At 53.1% G+C, this 13,025-nt stretch overlaps 1 protein-coding gene across 1 annotated transcript in view; it reads left to right on the top strand.

Moving 5' to 3' along the window:
- LOC105723395 (Fc gamma binding protein) overlaps nucleotides 1–13,025 on the top strand; it is a 107,187-nt gene that overhangs the window by 40,622 nt on the left and 53,540 nt on the right. The window contains exons 11-14 of the mRNA XM_064381329.1: nucleotides 537–1,784; nucleotides 4,343–4,692; nucleotides 9,523–10,093; nucleotides 12,364–12,971. Of these exons, the coding sequence (XP_064237399.1) occupies nucleotides 537–1,784; nucleotides 4,343–4,692; nucleotides 9,523–10,093; nucleotides 12,364–12,971 (2,777 nt within the window). The remainder of the gene's footprint in view (nucleotides 1–536; nucleotides 1,785–4,342; nucleotides 4,693–9,522; nucleotides 10,094–12,363; nucleotides 12,972–13,025) is intronic.

Below are 13,025 nucleotides of genomic sequence, written 5' to 3'. Positions count from 1 at the left end.
GGCTTTCAGTTCTTCCCTATTCAGCATGATACCAGCTGTGGGTCTGTTGTACATGACTTTGATCATGTTGAGGTGTGTTCCTTCTATTTCCAGTTTCTTGAGAGTTTTTTATCATGAAAGGATGTTAAATTTTATCAAATGCTTTTTTTGGCATCAATTGAAGTGATCATAGAGTTTTTGTCCTTTATTCTGTTGATAAGATGTATCACACTGATTGATTTGCATCAGCAACAACCCACTTTAGATGGTGTAGAAGTGCCAGTTCCATAGTCACCCCTCTGGGACTGTTTCACACATTTATATTCCTTGGCTGGCCCCATCAGCATTTGAGTTCGAGGGCCCTGTCTAATGTGTTCAGACTTTTGAAAAACAAAAGCCAGAAAGGTTTATAGATGAATGCTGAGTGAATCAGAAGAAAGCAAAGAGAAGAGGAAAGAAAAGAAAGCCCAAGTTAATATTTCAACATGTTTCTGGTTGTAGAGGAAGAGGTGGGGAGGATTGGATAAATGGACTCACAACTGTGTTTTCTCAACCAGGATTAACCGAGGAGGCCTCAGTGGACTCCGAGAACACTGGCAGGGAGGAATTCCTCACCGCCTTCCTGCAGAACTATCAGCTCGGCTACAGCAGAGCCTACCCCAGCCTCCTTATCTCCAGTCTGTCAGAGAGCCCTGCCTCAGTCGTCATCCTCAGCCATGCAGACAATACCTCACAGCAGGTCACAGTGAGGCCCAGGGAGTCAGTCACGGTCAACATCAGTGCCGAGGCTGAGATGATTGGCAGCAAGACCTTCCAGCATGCGGTGGTGGTGCACTCTGACCATGCCATCTCTGTGCAGGCACTAAACACCAAGCCCAACACGGCGGAGCTGACACTGCTGCGGCCCACCCCGGCCCTGGGCACTGAGTACTTTGTGATCACGCCCCCTGGCACCTCAGCCAGGAATGTCAAGGAGTTTGCGGTGGTGGCCGGTGCTGCAGGTGCCTCGGTCAGTGTCAAGCTGAAGGGGTCAGTGACATTCAGCGGCAAGTTCTACCCAGCAGGCGGTGTCCTAAGTGTGACTCTGCAGCCCTACGGTGTGGCCCAGCTCCAGAGCACAGTGAATCTCTCGGGGTCAAAGGTCACAGCCAGTAACCCTGTGGCCGTCCTCTCTGGCCACAGCTGTGCCCAGAAACACACGACCTGCAACCATGTGGTGGAGCAGCTGCTACCCACATCTGCCTGGGGCACCCACTATGTAGTACCCTCTCTGGCCTCCCAATCCCGCTACGATTTGGCCTATGTTGTGGCTAGCCAGGCCACAAAGCTGACCTATAACCACGGGGGTACCGCTGGCTCCCGTGGGCTCCAGGAGGGCGATGTGGTAGAGTTTGAGGTCCGGCCATCCCGGCCACTCTACCTGTCTGCAGATGTGGGCATTCAGGTCCTGCTGTTTGGCACAGGTGCCATAAGGAATGAAGTGACCTATGATCCCTTCCTAGTCCTGATCCCCAGTGTGGCAGCCTACTGCCCTGCCTATGTGGTCAAGAGTGTGCCAGGCGTTGAGGGCGTGGCCCTGGTGGTGGCACAGACGAAGGCTGCCAGCGAGCTGACCATAGATGGGCAGGCAATGGGGGCCAACCTCACCTGGGCGGCTGTGCCAGGCAGCGAGTTCTCGTACGCTGAAGTGGAGCTTGGCACGGCTGACACGGTCCATGTGGCCCAGGCCACCACCAACTTCGGGCTGCTCACCTTCGGGCTGACCAAGGCTGTGGGCTATGCGACAGCAGCTGATTGCAGCCAGAGTGAGTGATGGAAAATGACCCCTGGCTCTGTCTAACTGGTGACCGCTTTCCCACCCAACTGCTCCTCTGTGGCTTTCAGGATCAGCTGGGCTGTCCTCACCTCATCTCCCTTCTCTGAGACATCCTTCCTCAAGTCTTCTCAGCCCCTCCCCTCCTCCCAGAAACAATATTCTAAATATTTAGCAACCAGGGCGAGCTGGAGCACTACCAGTCAGAAGAGTCAGCAGCAGGAGCACTGCAACAGGGTCCTGAAGCCCCCACCAAACCGGCATCAGCCCTTGTCTCTTGGTTTGTCTGGGGAAGGGTCCTAGGGGAGAGCCAGGGTGCTGAGAAGGAGGGATCTTTGGGGTTGTTGGGGGACAGTCAGGTCAGCAGCTTCTTACCAACCACTTTGGAAATATTTTGATATTTTAGCAACTGACATAGCCACACCAGTTGCTAAGCTGCTCCCCACACCTCAGATAGGAATGTTGCTACCCAAACTCAGGAGGTCTAAATGTACAATAATCAGATGACTACGGGTTGGGGAGGGGGAGTATCTTGCAGTCTTTCGAGATGTTTCACGTGTTTTTGACACAGTTAGTGTCTACGACCTGGCAGTTTGTGCGACCTCAGGCTCAGCCCATGAGAAGCTGCCGGTGTAGTGCAGTATGGGATCTGAGGACACAGATGCCACAGCCAGGCTCCCAGGGTTCAAATCCCAGCTCTGCTGTGTGATCTTGGACAAGTGACTTCATCTCTCTGGGCTTTAGTTTCCACATCTGTAAAATGGGGATAACTGCTTCTCCCTCAAAACTTTTTTGTTTTAGAGATAGGGTGTCACTCTGTCACTTGGGCTGGAGTGCAGTGGTGTGATCATAGCTCACTGCAGGCTTGAACTCTTGGGCTAAAGCAATCCTCCCTCAGCTTCCCAAGTAGCTGGGACTACAGGCATGCACCACCACACTCAGCTAATTTTTAATTTATTTTTTTGTAGACACAGGGTCTTGCCATGTTGCCCAAGCTGGTCTCAAATTCCTGGGCTCAAGCAATCCTCCTGCCTCAGCCTCCCAAAGGGCTGGAATTACAGGCCTGAGCCACCATACCCAGCTGCAAAAACTTTTGAGGACTGGGAGACACAGAGAGGAAAGGCTATTTCTTCTCGTGTAGTCCCTGTCATGCTAGGACTCTGGTGTTCCTGGACCTGGCAAAAATGCCCCTCCCCTGCCATCCAAGGCATGGAAGCCACCAACTTCAAAGAGCCACTTTGGGCTTGAGAAATAAAACGAGGGAGTAGTGGGTGATTAATTATAATGTGTAACACTCCATTTAACACCTAGGTTCAGTTCTAAAGCCTTCTTGGGTTTGTTTCGAGACAGTCTGGCTCTGTTGCCCAAGCTGGAGTGCAGTGGCGTGATCTTGGCTCACTGCAACCTCCACCTCCCAGGTTCAAGCGATTCTCCTGCCTCAGCCTCCCGAGTAGCTGGGATTACAGGCACACACCACCACACCCGGCTAATTTTTGTATTCTTAGTAGAGATGGGTTTTCACCATGTTGGCCAGATTGGTCTTGAACTCTTTTTTTTTTTTTTCAAAGCTCCTGCAAATCAAGGTCTCGAACTCTTGACCTCATGATCCACCTACCTCAGCCTCCCAAAGTGCTGGGATCACAGGCATGAGCCACCGTGCCCTGCCAGCTTTCTTCAGTTTTACCTTATTTAAACCTAACTCCTCCCACCAAGATCCCTATGAAGGAGGTATTATTATCACCCTCACCCCATTACAAATGAGGAAACTGAGCCAGAGGGAGTTTAAAACAACTTGCCTACTGTCCCAGAGTCAATTGGTTGAGCCAGAATTCCTGCCTAGGCAGTCTGACTCCACAAGTCCTTTTCATTCTGCTAAAGTCTCTGTCTTCTATTTTCTGTCCTTAAAAAAAAAAATCCCTTACCTCTTTTTGATCCTGGAGGGAAGGAAGGGAAGAGGGGAAAAGAGGGAGAGAAAACCACAAATTAACGTTTTAATGACGGTTTCTGCCTTTCCTTATTAGGCTGTCCTGTGTTAAACTGGAGACTCAGAAAACCTGGGGTTTTCAGAGAGGCCTGAGCAACTCTCTTCCTGTGGTGTTTCAGACCTCAGTTTTCCCCACCTTTAAAATGGGCAGCTGCGAGCAAACTGCTCAGGCTTCCCAGGCGAGGTGAGCTGCAGGATCTCCAGGACGCCTCCCCACTGAGGCCTGAGGACTCTCTTCTTCCTTCCTCCTCCTCCTCCTCCTCCTCCTTGCTCTGTGCCCAGGCTGGAGTGGAGTGGTGAGATCTCAACTCACTGCAACCTCCCCCTCCTGGGTTCAAGCGATTCTCCTGCCTCAGCCTCCCAAGTAGCTGGGATTACAGGCTTGTGCCACCACGCTCCACTAATTTTTGTATTATTAGTGTAGACAGGGTTTCACCATGTTGGCCAGGCTGGTCTCGAACTCCTGATCTCATGTGATCCACCCGCCTCAGCCTCCCAAAGTGCTTAGATTACAACCCTGCAGACACTTCTGACTCTCTCTTTTCACCGTTCCCTTCCCTCCCCAGCTGTGTTGTCCCCAGCGGAGCCCTCCTGCGAAGGCGTGAAGTGCGCAGCTGGGCAGCACTGCAAGGTGGTGGACGGGAAGGCCAAGTGCGTGGCGGAGTCCCTCGCTGTCTGCCGCGCCCAGGGCGACCCCCATTACACCACCTTCGATGGCCGTCGCTACGACATGATGGGCACCTGTTCGTACACGATGGCGGAGTTGTGCAGCGAGGACGACACCCTGCCCGCCTTCAGCGTGGAGGCCAAGAACGAGCACCGGGGCAGCCGCCGCGTCTCCTACGTGGGCCTGGTCACCGTGCGCGCCTACAGCCACTCCGTGTCGCTGACCCGCGGGGAAGTTGGCTTCGTCCTGGTGAGTGCCTGGCGGCTTCGTGGGCTTAACATCCATGAGCTGCGGGTCCGAAGGCGGAGGCAGAGCCCAGTGGCCGACCTCAAACGAGGATGTGGAGAAATGGGCCACGGGGATGGAGGGTGGGGAGGAGGGGTTTGGAAATCAGTAGCGGCCGGGCACGGTGGCTCATGCCTGTAATCCCAGCACTTTGGGAGGCCGAGGTGGGCGGATCAAGAGGTCAGGAGTTCAAAACCAGCCTGACCAACATGGTGAACCCCCATCTCCACAAAAATACAAAAATTAGCCAGGCATGGTGGCACACGCCTGTAATCCCAGGTACTCAGGAGGCTGAGGGAGGAGAATTGCTTAAACCCAGGAGGTGGAGGTTGCAGCGAGCTGAGATCGCACCATTGCACTCCAGCCTGGGCGACAGGGTGAGACTCCCATCTCAAAAAACAAAACAAAGAAACAAATCAATCAATCGGTAGCAGGACCTTAGAACCCGGCCCTCCAGCAATCCCACATCTAGAAATTTTAAGGCTATTCAGAGACAGGGTTCACCCAGTCGGGTGGGGTGGGGGGAATGCCAACATGGATTATAATAGCAAAAAAACAAAAACAAACAAAAAATACTGTCCTAGTTAGAAAGGAAATTAAATATCCAACAATGGGGGAGTTACCTTGACCAAATAATGAAATATAATGAGCCCCTGCTACGCACCAGATATGTTTCTTAGCACTCTTCTCATCTTAATGCGTTTAATGCTCACGAACTGTCCAGCAGGCATTATTACTGTGAACGTGTTCAGATTGGGAAACTGAGGTTGAGATAAGCTAGTAAGTTCCCCAGGGCTCAGATCTAGTAAGAGGTGGACGCAAGGGCACAGGCGTACTGGCTCTGGAGTCCCTGTGCTTAATCCCTCAGCTGTCTTGACTCTGCTAAATGCATTACTACTCAGTTCATATGAATAACAGCAGCGTAGAGCAACTACTTCCTTTTTTACCCGCCATGTTATTATGAAAATATTAAAATGTCCAAAGTTGAAATTCTTGTACAGAGTCAAAGTTGAATGCTCAGATGCCAATCATCGAGACTTCTCTTTCTTCCTTCCCTTCCTCCCTCCCGCTTCCTTCCTTCCTTCCTTCTTTTTCTTTTCTTTTTTCCTTTCTTTCTTTCTTTTCTTTCTCTTTCTTTTTCTCTCTTGTCTTTTCTTTCTTCTTTCCTTCCTTTCTTTCTCTCTCTCTCTCACTCTCTTTCTCAGAGTCTCGCTCTGTCACCCAGGATAAAGTGCAGTGGCATGATCAGGTTCAAGCGATTCTCCTGCCTCAGGCTCCCGAGTAGCTGGGATGACAGGCATGAGCCACTGCGCCCGGCCTTACTTTTTATTTTTTTGTCAGATCCTCACAGAGGTCAGTGACTTGACACAGGTGTAGAGCTACTAGCAGAATCACGGTAGGATACTCACAAGACATTGTTAGGAGAGGAGTTAATGAAATGGCGACTTCAGCATGGTCTTTTTTTAAAGTGTAAATATATCTAAAGGTAGAAAAAAACTCAACAGGATCTATACATTTGTATGTGTGTGCCTACAGGGTGATTTTCCTTTTCTCATTTTTGCTCATGTGCATTTTCTGTTTTCTGTAATGAACGAATATTATTTGTGTCATTTAAAAATGGAGATTGGCCAGGCATGGTAGCTCATGCCTGTGATCCTAGCACTTTGGGAGGCTGAGGCAGGAGGATTATTTGAGCCCTGAGCAACATAGGGAGACCCCATCTCTACAAAAAAAAAAAAAAAAAAAAAAAAAAGCTGGGTGTGGTGGTGCATGCCTATGGTCCCTGCTACTTGGGAGGCTGAGGCAGGAAGATGGCTTGAGCCTAGGAGGTCAAGGCTGCAGTCAGCTCTGATGCTGCTACCACACTCCAGGTTGGGCGACAGAGGAAAACTGTCTTGAAAAAAAAATACATACGTAAAAAAATAAAAAAATAAAAATGGAGATCATGGACTTAGGGGAGAGGCAGATTTGAGCAGCCCTCCTGGGCTGAGAGCCCTGAGCATGGGGCCATGGCCTGTCTCCATCACTGCAGTGTCTAAAGCACCAGCTGGCACAGAGCAGGCCACACCATGGGACTCACAGAGGCTTTGCTGGGAGCCGGAATGAGTGACTGCTCTGTCTTCCCTCTGGGCCATTGCTCATGCTGTCCCCTCTCCTATTACTCCTTTTTTCATATTCCATCCTTTTGACTAAGACTTTCTCCACTTCAAGTCTCAGCTTTGGCACAGCTCAGAGAATGTGTAAGGAAAAAGTAACAAAGAGATGCCCAGGCTGGGTGCGGTGGCTCACGCCTGTAATCCCAGCACTTTGGGAGGCCAAGGTGGGACGATTTGTTGAGCCAGGAGTTCCAGACCAGCCTGGACAACATAGTGACACCCCATCTCTAATTAAATTTTTTTAATTAATTAAAAAAAAGAGGCTGGGCACGGTGACTCACCCCTGTAATCTCAGCACTTTGGGAGGCTGAGTCGGGCAGATCACTTGAGGTCAGGAGTTAGAGACCAGCCTGGCCAACATGGTGAAACCCCGTCTCTACTAAAAATACAAAAATTAGCTGGGCATGGTGACGTGCACCTGTAATCCCAGGTGGGAGAATCGCTTGAACCCATGAGGCAGAGGTTGCAGTGAGCTGAGATCATGCCACTGCACTCCAGCCTTGGTGACAGAGCAAGATTCCATCTCAAAAAAAAAAAAAGAGATGCCCTGGAGCACAAAGAGACACAGTTCTTTTCTCCTAGTTCTTAGACTTCAGGCTGCTCTAATACCAGAGCCTGGGAGGCTTACAAACAACACAACCTTGTCTCTCACAGTTCTGGAGGCTGGAAGTCCAAGATGAGGGCACCAGCACGCCAGGTTCAGGTGAGGGCCCTCTTCCAGGTTGCGGATGGCTTACTTCTTGTATCCTCACACAGTGGAAAGATAACTCGAGAGCTCTCTGAGGCCTGTGTCATAAGGGCGCTAATCCCATTCATGAGGGTGCCATCCTCATGACCTAATCACCTCCCAAAGGCCTCCCTCCACTCTTAATACAATCATGTTGAGGGTTAAGATTTCAACACGTGGGTTTTGCAGGAGACACCAAGCCAGATGGACTGGCCAGGATCTCTGTCCACTCAGGACATTTGCACCGGAATATCCTACTACCTCCCGGTTTTCCTGGCTCTCTCTCTCTCTTACTGGTCCTTTAAGGCTCAGCACAACTGTTCTTTCGTTTGGGAAGCCTTCCCTGACCAGCAACGTTAGATCTGGCCGTTTTTCTAGGTTTTCACAGCCTCCTATCTCCCCACTACCCCAGCTCTGAAACCTCAGCCTGTGCCTCCCCTATCCCATTCTTCACCCCTCTGGCCTTTCTGATCCTGGCCTTGACTCTTCTACCTGTGCATTTCTCATCTTAGCCCTGACCCCTCTGAACTCTCACTGTCTGGTGATGGGTCTGTTCATCTGAATGGACCGGGAGCCCTGTGAGGGTAGGACCTGGGGCTGCCTTGGTCACCTTCGTATTCTCAGGATCTCCCAGCCCACGGCCAGGCACAGAGTGCATGCTCAGTGAATGTTATTAGATGCAGCAGTGACTTAATTCAGCTAGTGAGTGCCTGTGATTCTACCAGGCCCTGTTCTATACACTGGGAATAAAGCGGCAATCAAAGCAGACCCAAACCCCTGTCTCTGTGGAGCTGCCGTTCTGATGGAGTAGGACAGATGATAAACATGGTCAATTGGTGAATTATGTTTTAGAAGGGCAGACACTATAGGAAACAAGGAAGGCAGGGAAGGAGGATAAGGAGTAGGGATTTTTTTTTTTTTTTGAGATAGAGTCTCACTCTCTTTGGCGCGATCCTGGCTCACTGCAGCCTCCACCTCCTGGGTTCAAGCAATTCTTCAGCCTCAGCCACCTGAATAGCTGTGATTACAGGTGTGTGCCACCGCACCCAGCTAATTTTTGTATTTTTAGTAGAGAGAGTGTTTCACCATTGGTCTCAGACTCCTGACATCGAGTGATCCTCCCACCTCAGCCTTCCAAAGTGCTGGAATTACAGGCGTGAGCCATAGCGCCCGGCCCAAGGCTGCCATTTAAAGTTGGTTGTTGGCTAGGTCCCATGGGTCATGCCTGTAATCCCAGCACTTTGGGAGGCTGAGGCAGGAGGATTGCTTGAGGCCAGCAGTTGAGACCATCCTGGGCAATATAGCAAGACCTTGTCTCTATAAAAATAAAAATAAAATAAGACTGGGTGCAGTGCCTCACGCCTGTAATCCCAGCACTTTGGGAGGCTGAGACGGGTGGATCACGAGGTCAAGAGTTCAAGACCAGCCTGGCCAAGATTGTGAAACCCCATCTCTACTGAAAATACAAAAATTTGCCAGGTATGGTGGCAGGCGCTTGTAATCCCAGCTACTCGGGAGGCTGAGGCAGAGAATTGCTTAAATCCAGGAGGCGGAAGTTGCAGTGAGCAGAGATCACACCACTGCACTCCAGCTGGATGACAGATCGACACTCCATCTCAAAATAAATAATAATAAAAAATTAAAAAATTAAAATGGGGTGGTCAGGGAAAGCTTGAATCAGTGATATTTGAGCAAATATTTTATAGGAGGTACGGGACTGAGTCATGTGTACATCTCCAGAAAGAACATCTCAGGCCACAGATACTGCAAGAGGCAAGCTCTCTGATGGTGGCAGTAACAGAATGAGTCCCAATGCCACCAGAGCAGGGGAGCCGGTGGGAGGCCCAGAGATGAGGGCTGGAGGCCACATGGCACAGGGGCCTGACCACCCCCTCCTCACCTGCTCTGCAGATCGACAGCCAGCGCTCGCGCCTGCCAGTCTCCCTGAGCGAGGGTCGCCTGCGTGTGTACCAGAGTGGGCCACGGGCCGTAGTGGAGCTGGTCTTCGGGCTGGTGGTCACTTATGACTGGGACTGCCAGCTGGCACTCAGCCTGCCCGCGCGCTTCCAAGACCAGGTGTGCGGGCTGTGTGGCAACTATAATGGTGACCCAGCGGACGACTTCCTCATGCCTGACGGGGATCAGGCTCCTGACCCCGTGGAGTTTGCAAGTAGCTGGAAGCTGGATGATGGGGACTACCTGTGTGAGGATGGCTGCCAGAACAACTGTCCCACCTGCACCCCAGGCCAGGCCCAGCACTATGAGGGCGACCAACTCTGTGGCATGCTGACCAAACTTGACGGCCCCTTCGCTGTCTGCCATGACACCCTGGACCCCAGGCTCTTCCTGGAGCAGTGTGTATACGACCTGTGCGTGGTTGGTGGGGATCGACCCAGCCTGTGCCGTGGCCTCAGCGCCTATGCCCAGGCCTGTCTGGAGCTTGGCATCTCGGTTGGGGACTGGAGGTCACCAGCCAACTGCCGTGAGTGATGCCCTAGGTGGGGGTTGGGAGCATACAGTGAGGGGCAGGGGACCCTTGGCATCTGCTCATATCTGAGAAGTTATTGTGGTTCAGCCTGGTGCTGGGCAATGCCAGGGGCCCAGTGATGGCCAAGACGGCCAGCTCTGTCTACAATGAGCCTAAGGTTGGAGCAGATGTTTCACCAGACACTAACAGTCTGGAGGGTTCCAGGCAGGATGGGGACACTCATGCGGAGGGGTTGGGGCCAGGATGGGGGAGGGATAGGCAGATGAGTTAGGGCTGGGATTGTGGGGGGCACAGGCATAGGAGTATGGGCCAGGATGGAGGAAGTCATTGGGGCTATGGGAAACCAGAGAAGGCTTCTGGGGAGCAGAGGTGAGCAGGGAGAGTTTTCTAGAGAAAGGGATGTCTAATTTGAAACCCATAGGAGGGACTGGAAGTTGCCAAGAGAAAGAGGAAGAAGTGAGATGCAGGCCCAGAGAACAGCACGCTCAGAGGCTTGGCATGACAGGAATTCCTGTCTGCAGAATCCCAACACAGACAAGCGGACGTCTCTTCCTTTGCCTATAACCCTCCCATGACTCCCATTGCCCTCTAGATAAAGTCCAGGCTCTGTAGCCAGATGTCCATCTGCTTAATCATTCACTCATTCATTCCCCAAGTATTCCTTGAACCCCTGCCTGCCACCCGGTGCATGCTGATGATATTGAAGACACAGTGAGGATCAGCATAGATCTGTTCCTGCCCTTGTCAGTGAGGCTTCTAGAGACATGTCCCAGAGGCAGAAAGGACAGGCAGGAGGGAGGAGGCATTCAGGCCCAGCCTCGGGCCCAAGGGAGGGGGAGTAAGTATGAGGGAGACATAGAGGCCACTGGGCGTTTGTCTTGGCCAGTGCTGTGTCCCTACTGCCCAGTAAATCCCCCGCCTCAACCCCACGGCTGGCACAAAATGGGAACCAGAGAGTTCATTCTTCCTCCCATTCATTTCTGCAGTATTTCCTGAGCACCTGCTGTGCGCCAGGCCCTGTCCTTGGTGCTGAGGACTCAGCAGTGATTGAGGCAGACCAGGTCCCCACTCCTGTAGAACTTATCTCCTAGTGGGAGGGGAGGGACACGGACAGTGAGCAGATAAACTAGAAAGTATCTTCAGAGAGCCAAAGAAACAAGTTCATGCAGTGACAGTGACTGGGAGGCTCGTGAAGAGGGTGATCAGGGAATGCCTTTCTGGGCAGGTGACATTGGAGCTAAGACCAGGGTCAGGCAACAGAGTCAGCTAAGTACTAACAGTAATGTCCACAGAATGTTTCTCCAGAGATCAACTCACTTAATCCCCACAACTATCTTGTGCGGTCTGGACTACATTAGCCCATCTTACTGATGGGGAAACTGAGGCATGGGGAGATTGGAGTCAGTGGTTGAAAAGGAGAGATCTGGGATTTGAACCCAAGCCACCTGGGCCCCAGTGGCTTTCTGAGGAAAGGGAAGGCAGAGGGAACAGCCAATACAAAGGCCCTGAGGTTGGAGTGGGATGATCAGGGAGGAGGAGGCAGCTGGGGCTGGGGCAGAGTGAGTACGAGGGAGAGGGAGGGGGGTGAGGGCCGAGAGGTGAGAGGAGCAGATGGCACAGGGCCTCCTGGAGCATGGGGAGGACTGTGGTGTTTACCCTGAGTGAGAGGAAGCCACAGGAGGGCTCTCAGATGGGGAAAGACCTGATCTGACCCAGATGTTCCCAGATCCCTCTGGCTGGTGTGAGGAACAGGCTGTAGGGGCAGGAGGGAGCCCAGGCAGGAGGCTGCTGGGGTGTATAGGACCAGAGGCAGATTCTGTAACTGGGTGGATTTTTTTTTCTTTCTTTTTTTTTGAGACAGAGCCTTGCTCTGTCGCCCAGGCTGGGACGATATAGGCTCACTGCAACCTTTGCCTTCCGGGTTCAAGTAATTCTCCTGCCTCAGCCTCCCAGGTAGCCGGGATTACAGGCATGCTCCACCACGCCTGGTCAGTCTGGGTAGATTTTGAATATGGAGCTCACAGGACTTGCTGACAGATGGGTTGTCCAGTGAGCTTTAGGGGGCTGGCAGGGTGGAGATTAAGTGCATCTCCCGGATGGGGCACAGGAGCACCCAGAGGGATGGAAGTGCCATTATCTGAGACGGCGAGCTCTGAGAGAAGAGCACGGTTGGGGGGTGGATTCCTGGGCGCTGTCGCGGACAGGGGGCCCCTCGACGGCCCCGGCTGCGCCTGCCTGACCCACCATCTCCAATCTCTCCGCAGCCTTGACCTGCCCTGCCAACAGCCGCTACGAGCTCTGCGGCCCCGCCTGCCCGGCCTCCTGCAACGGGGCTGCGGCGCCGTCCAACTGCTCCGGGCGCCCGTGCGTGGAGGGCTGCGTGTGTCTCCCGGGCTTCGTGGCCAGCGGCGGCGCCTGCGTGCCGGCCTCGTCGTGCGGCTGCACCTTCCAGGGCCTCCTGCTCGCTCCGGGCCAGGAGGTGTGGGCGGACGAGCTGTGCCAAAGGCGCTGCACCTGCAACGGCACCACCACCCAGCAGGTGACCTGCCGCGACACGAAGGGCTGCCCGGCGGGCGAGCGCTGCAGCGTCCAGAACGGCCTCCTGGGCTGCTACCCCGACCGCTTCGGGACCTGCCAGGGGTCCGGGGACCCACACTACGTGAGCTTCGACGGCCGGCGCTTCGACTTTATGGGCACCTGCACGTACCTGCTGGTCGGCTCGTGCGGCCAGAACGCGGCGCTGCCCGCCTTCCGGGTGCTGGTGGAAAACGAGCATCGGGGCAGCCAGACTGTGAGCTACACGCGCGCTGTGCGGGTGGAGGCCCGCGGGGTGAAGGTGGCGGTGCGCCGGGAGTACCCGGGGCAAGTGCTGGTGAGCGACGCGGGTGCCCAGGGCTGGGTGTTGGGGCAGGAAACACCCTCTGAA

Source organism: Aotus nancymaae, unplaced genomic scaffold (assembly GCF_030222135.1).
Source record: "Aotus nancymaae isolate 86718 unplaced genomic scaffold, 86718_ANA_hifiasm-v0.15.2.pri h1tg000028l, whole genome shotgun sequence".
Taxonomy (NCBI): Eukaryota; Metazoa; Chordata; class Mammalia; order Primates; family Aotidae; genus Aotus; species Aotus nancymaae.
This window is presented reverse-complemented; position numbering and strand designations above follow the sequence as displayed.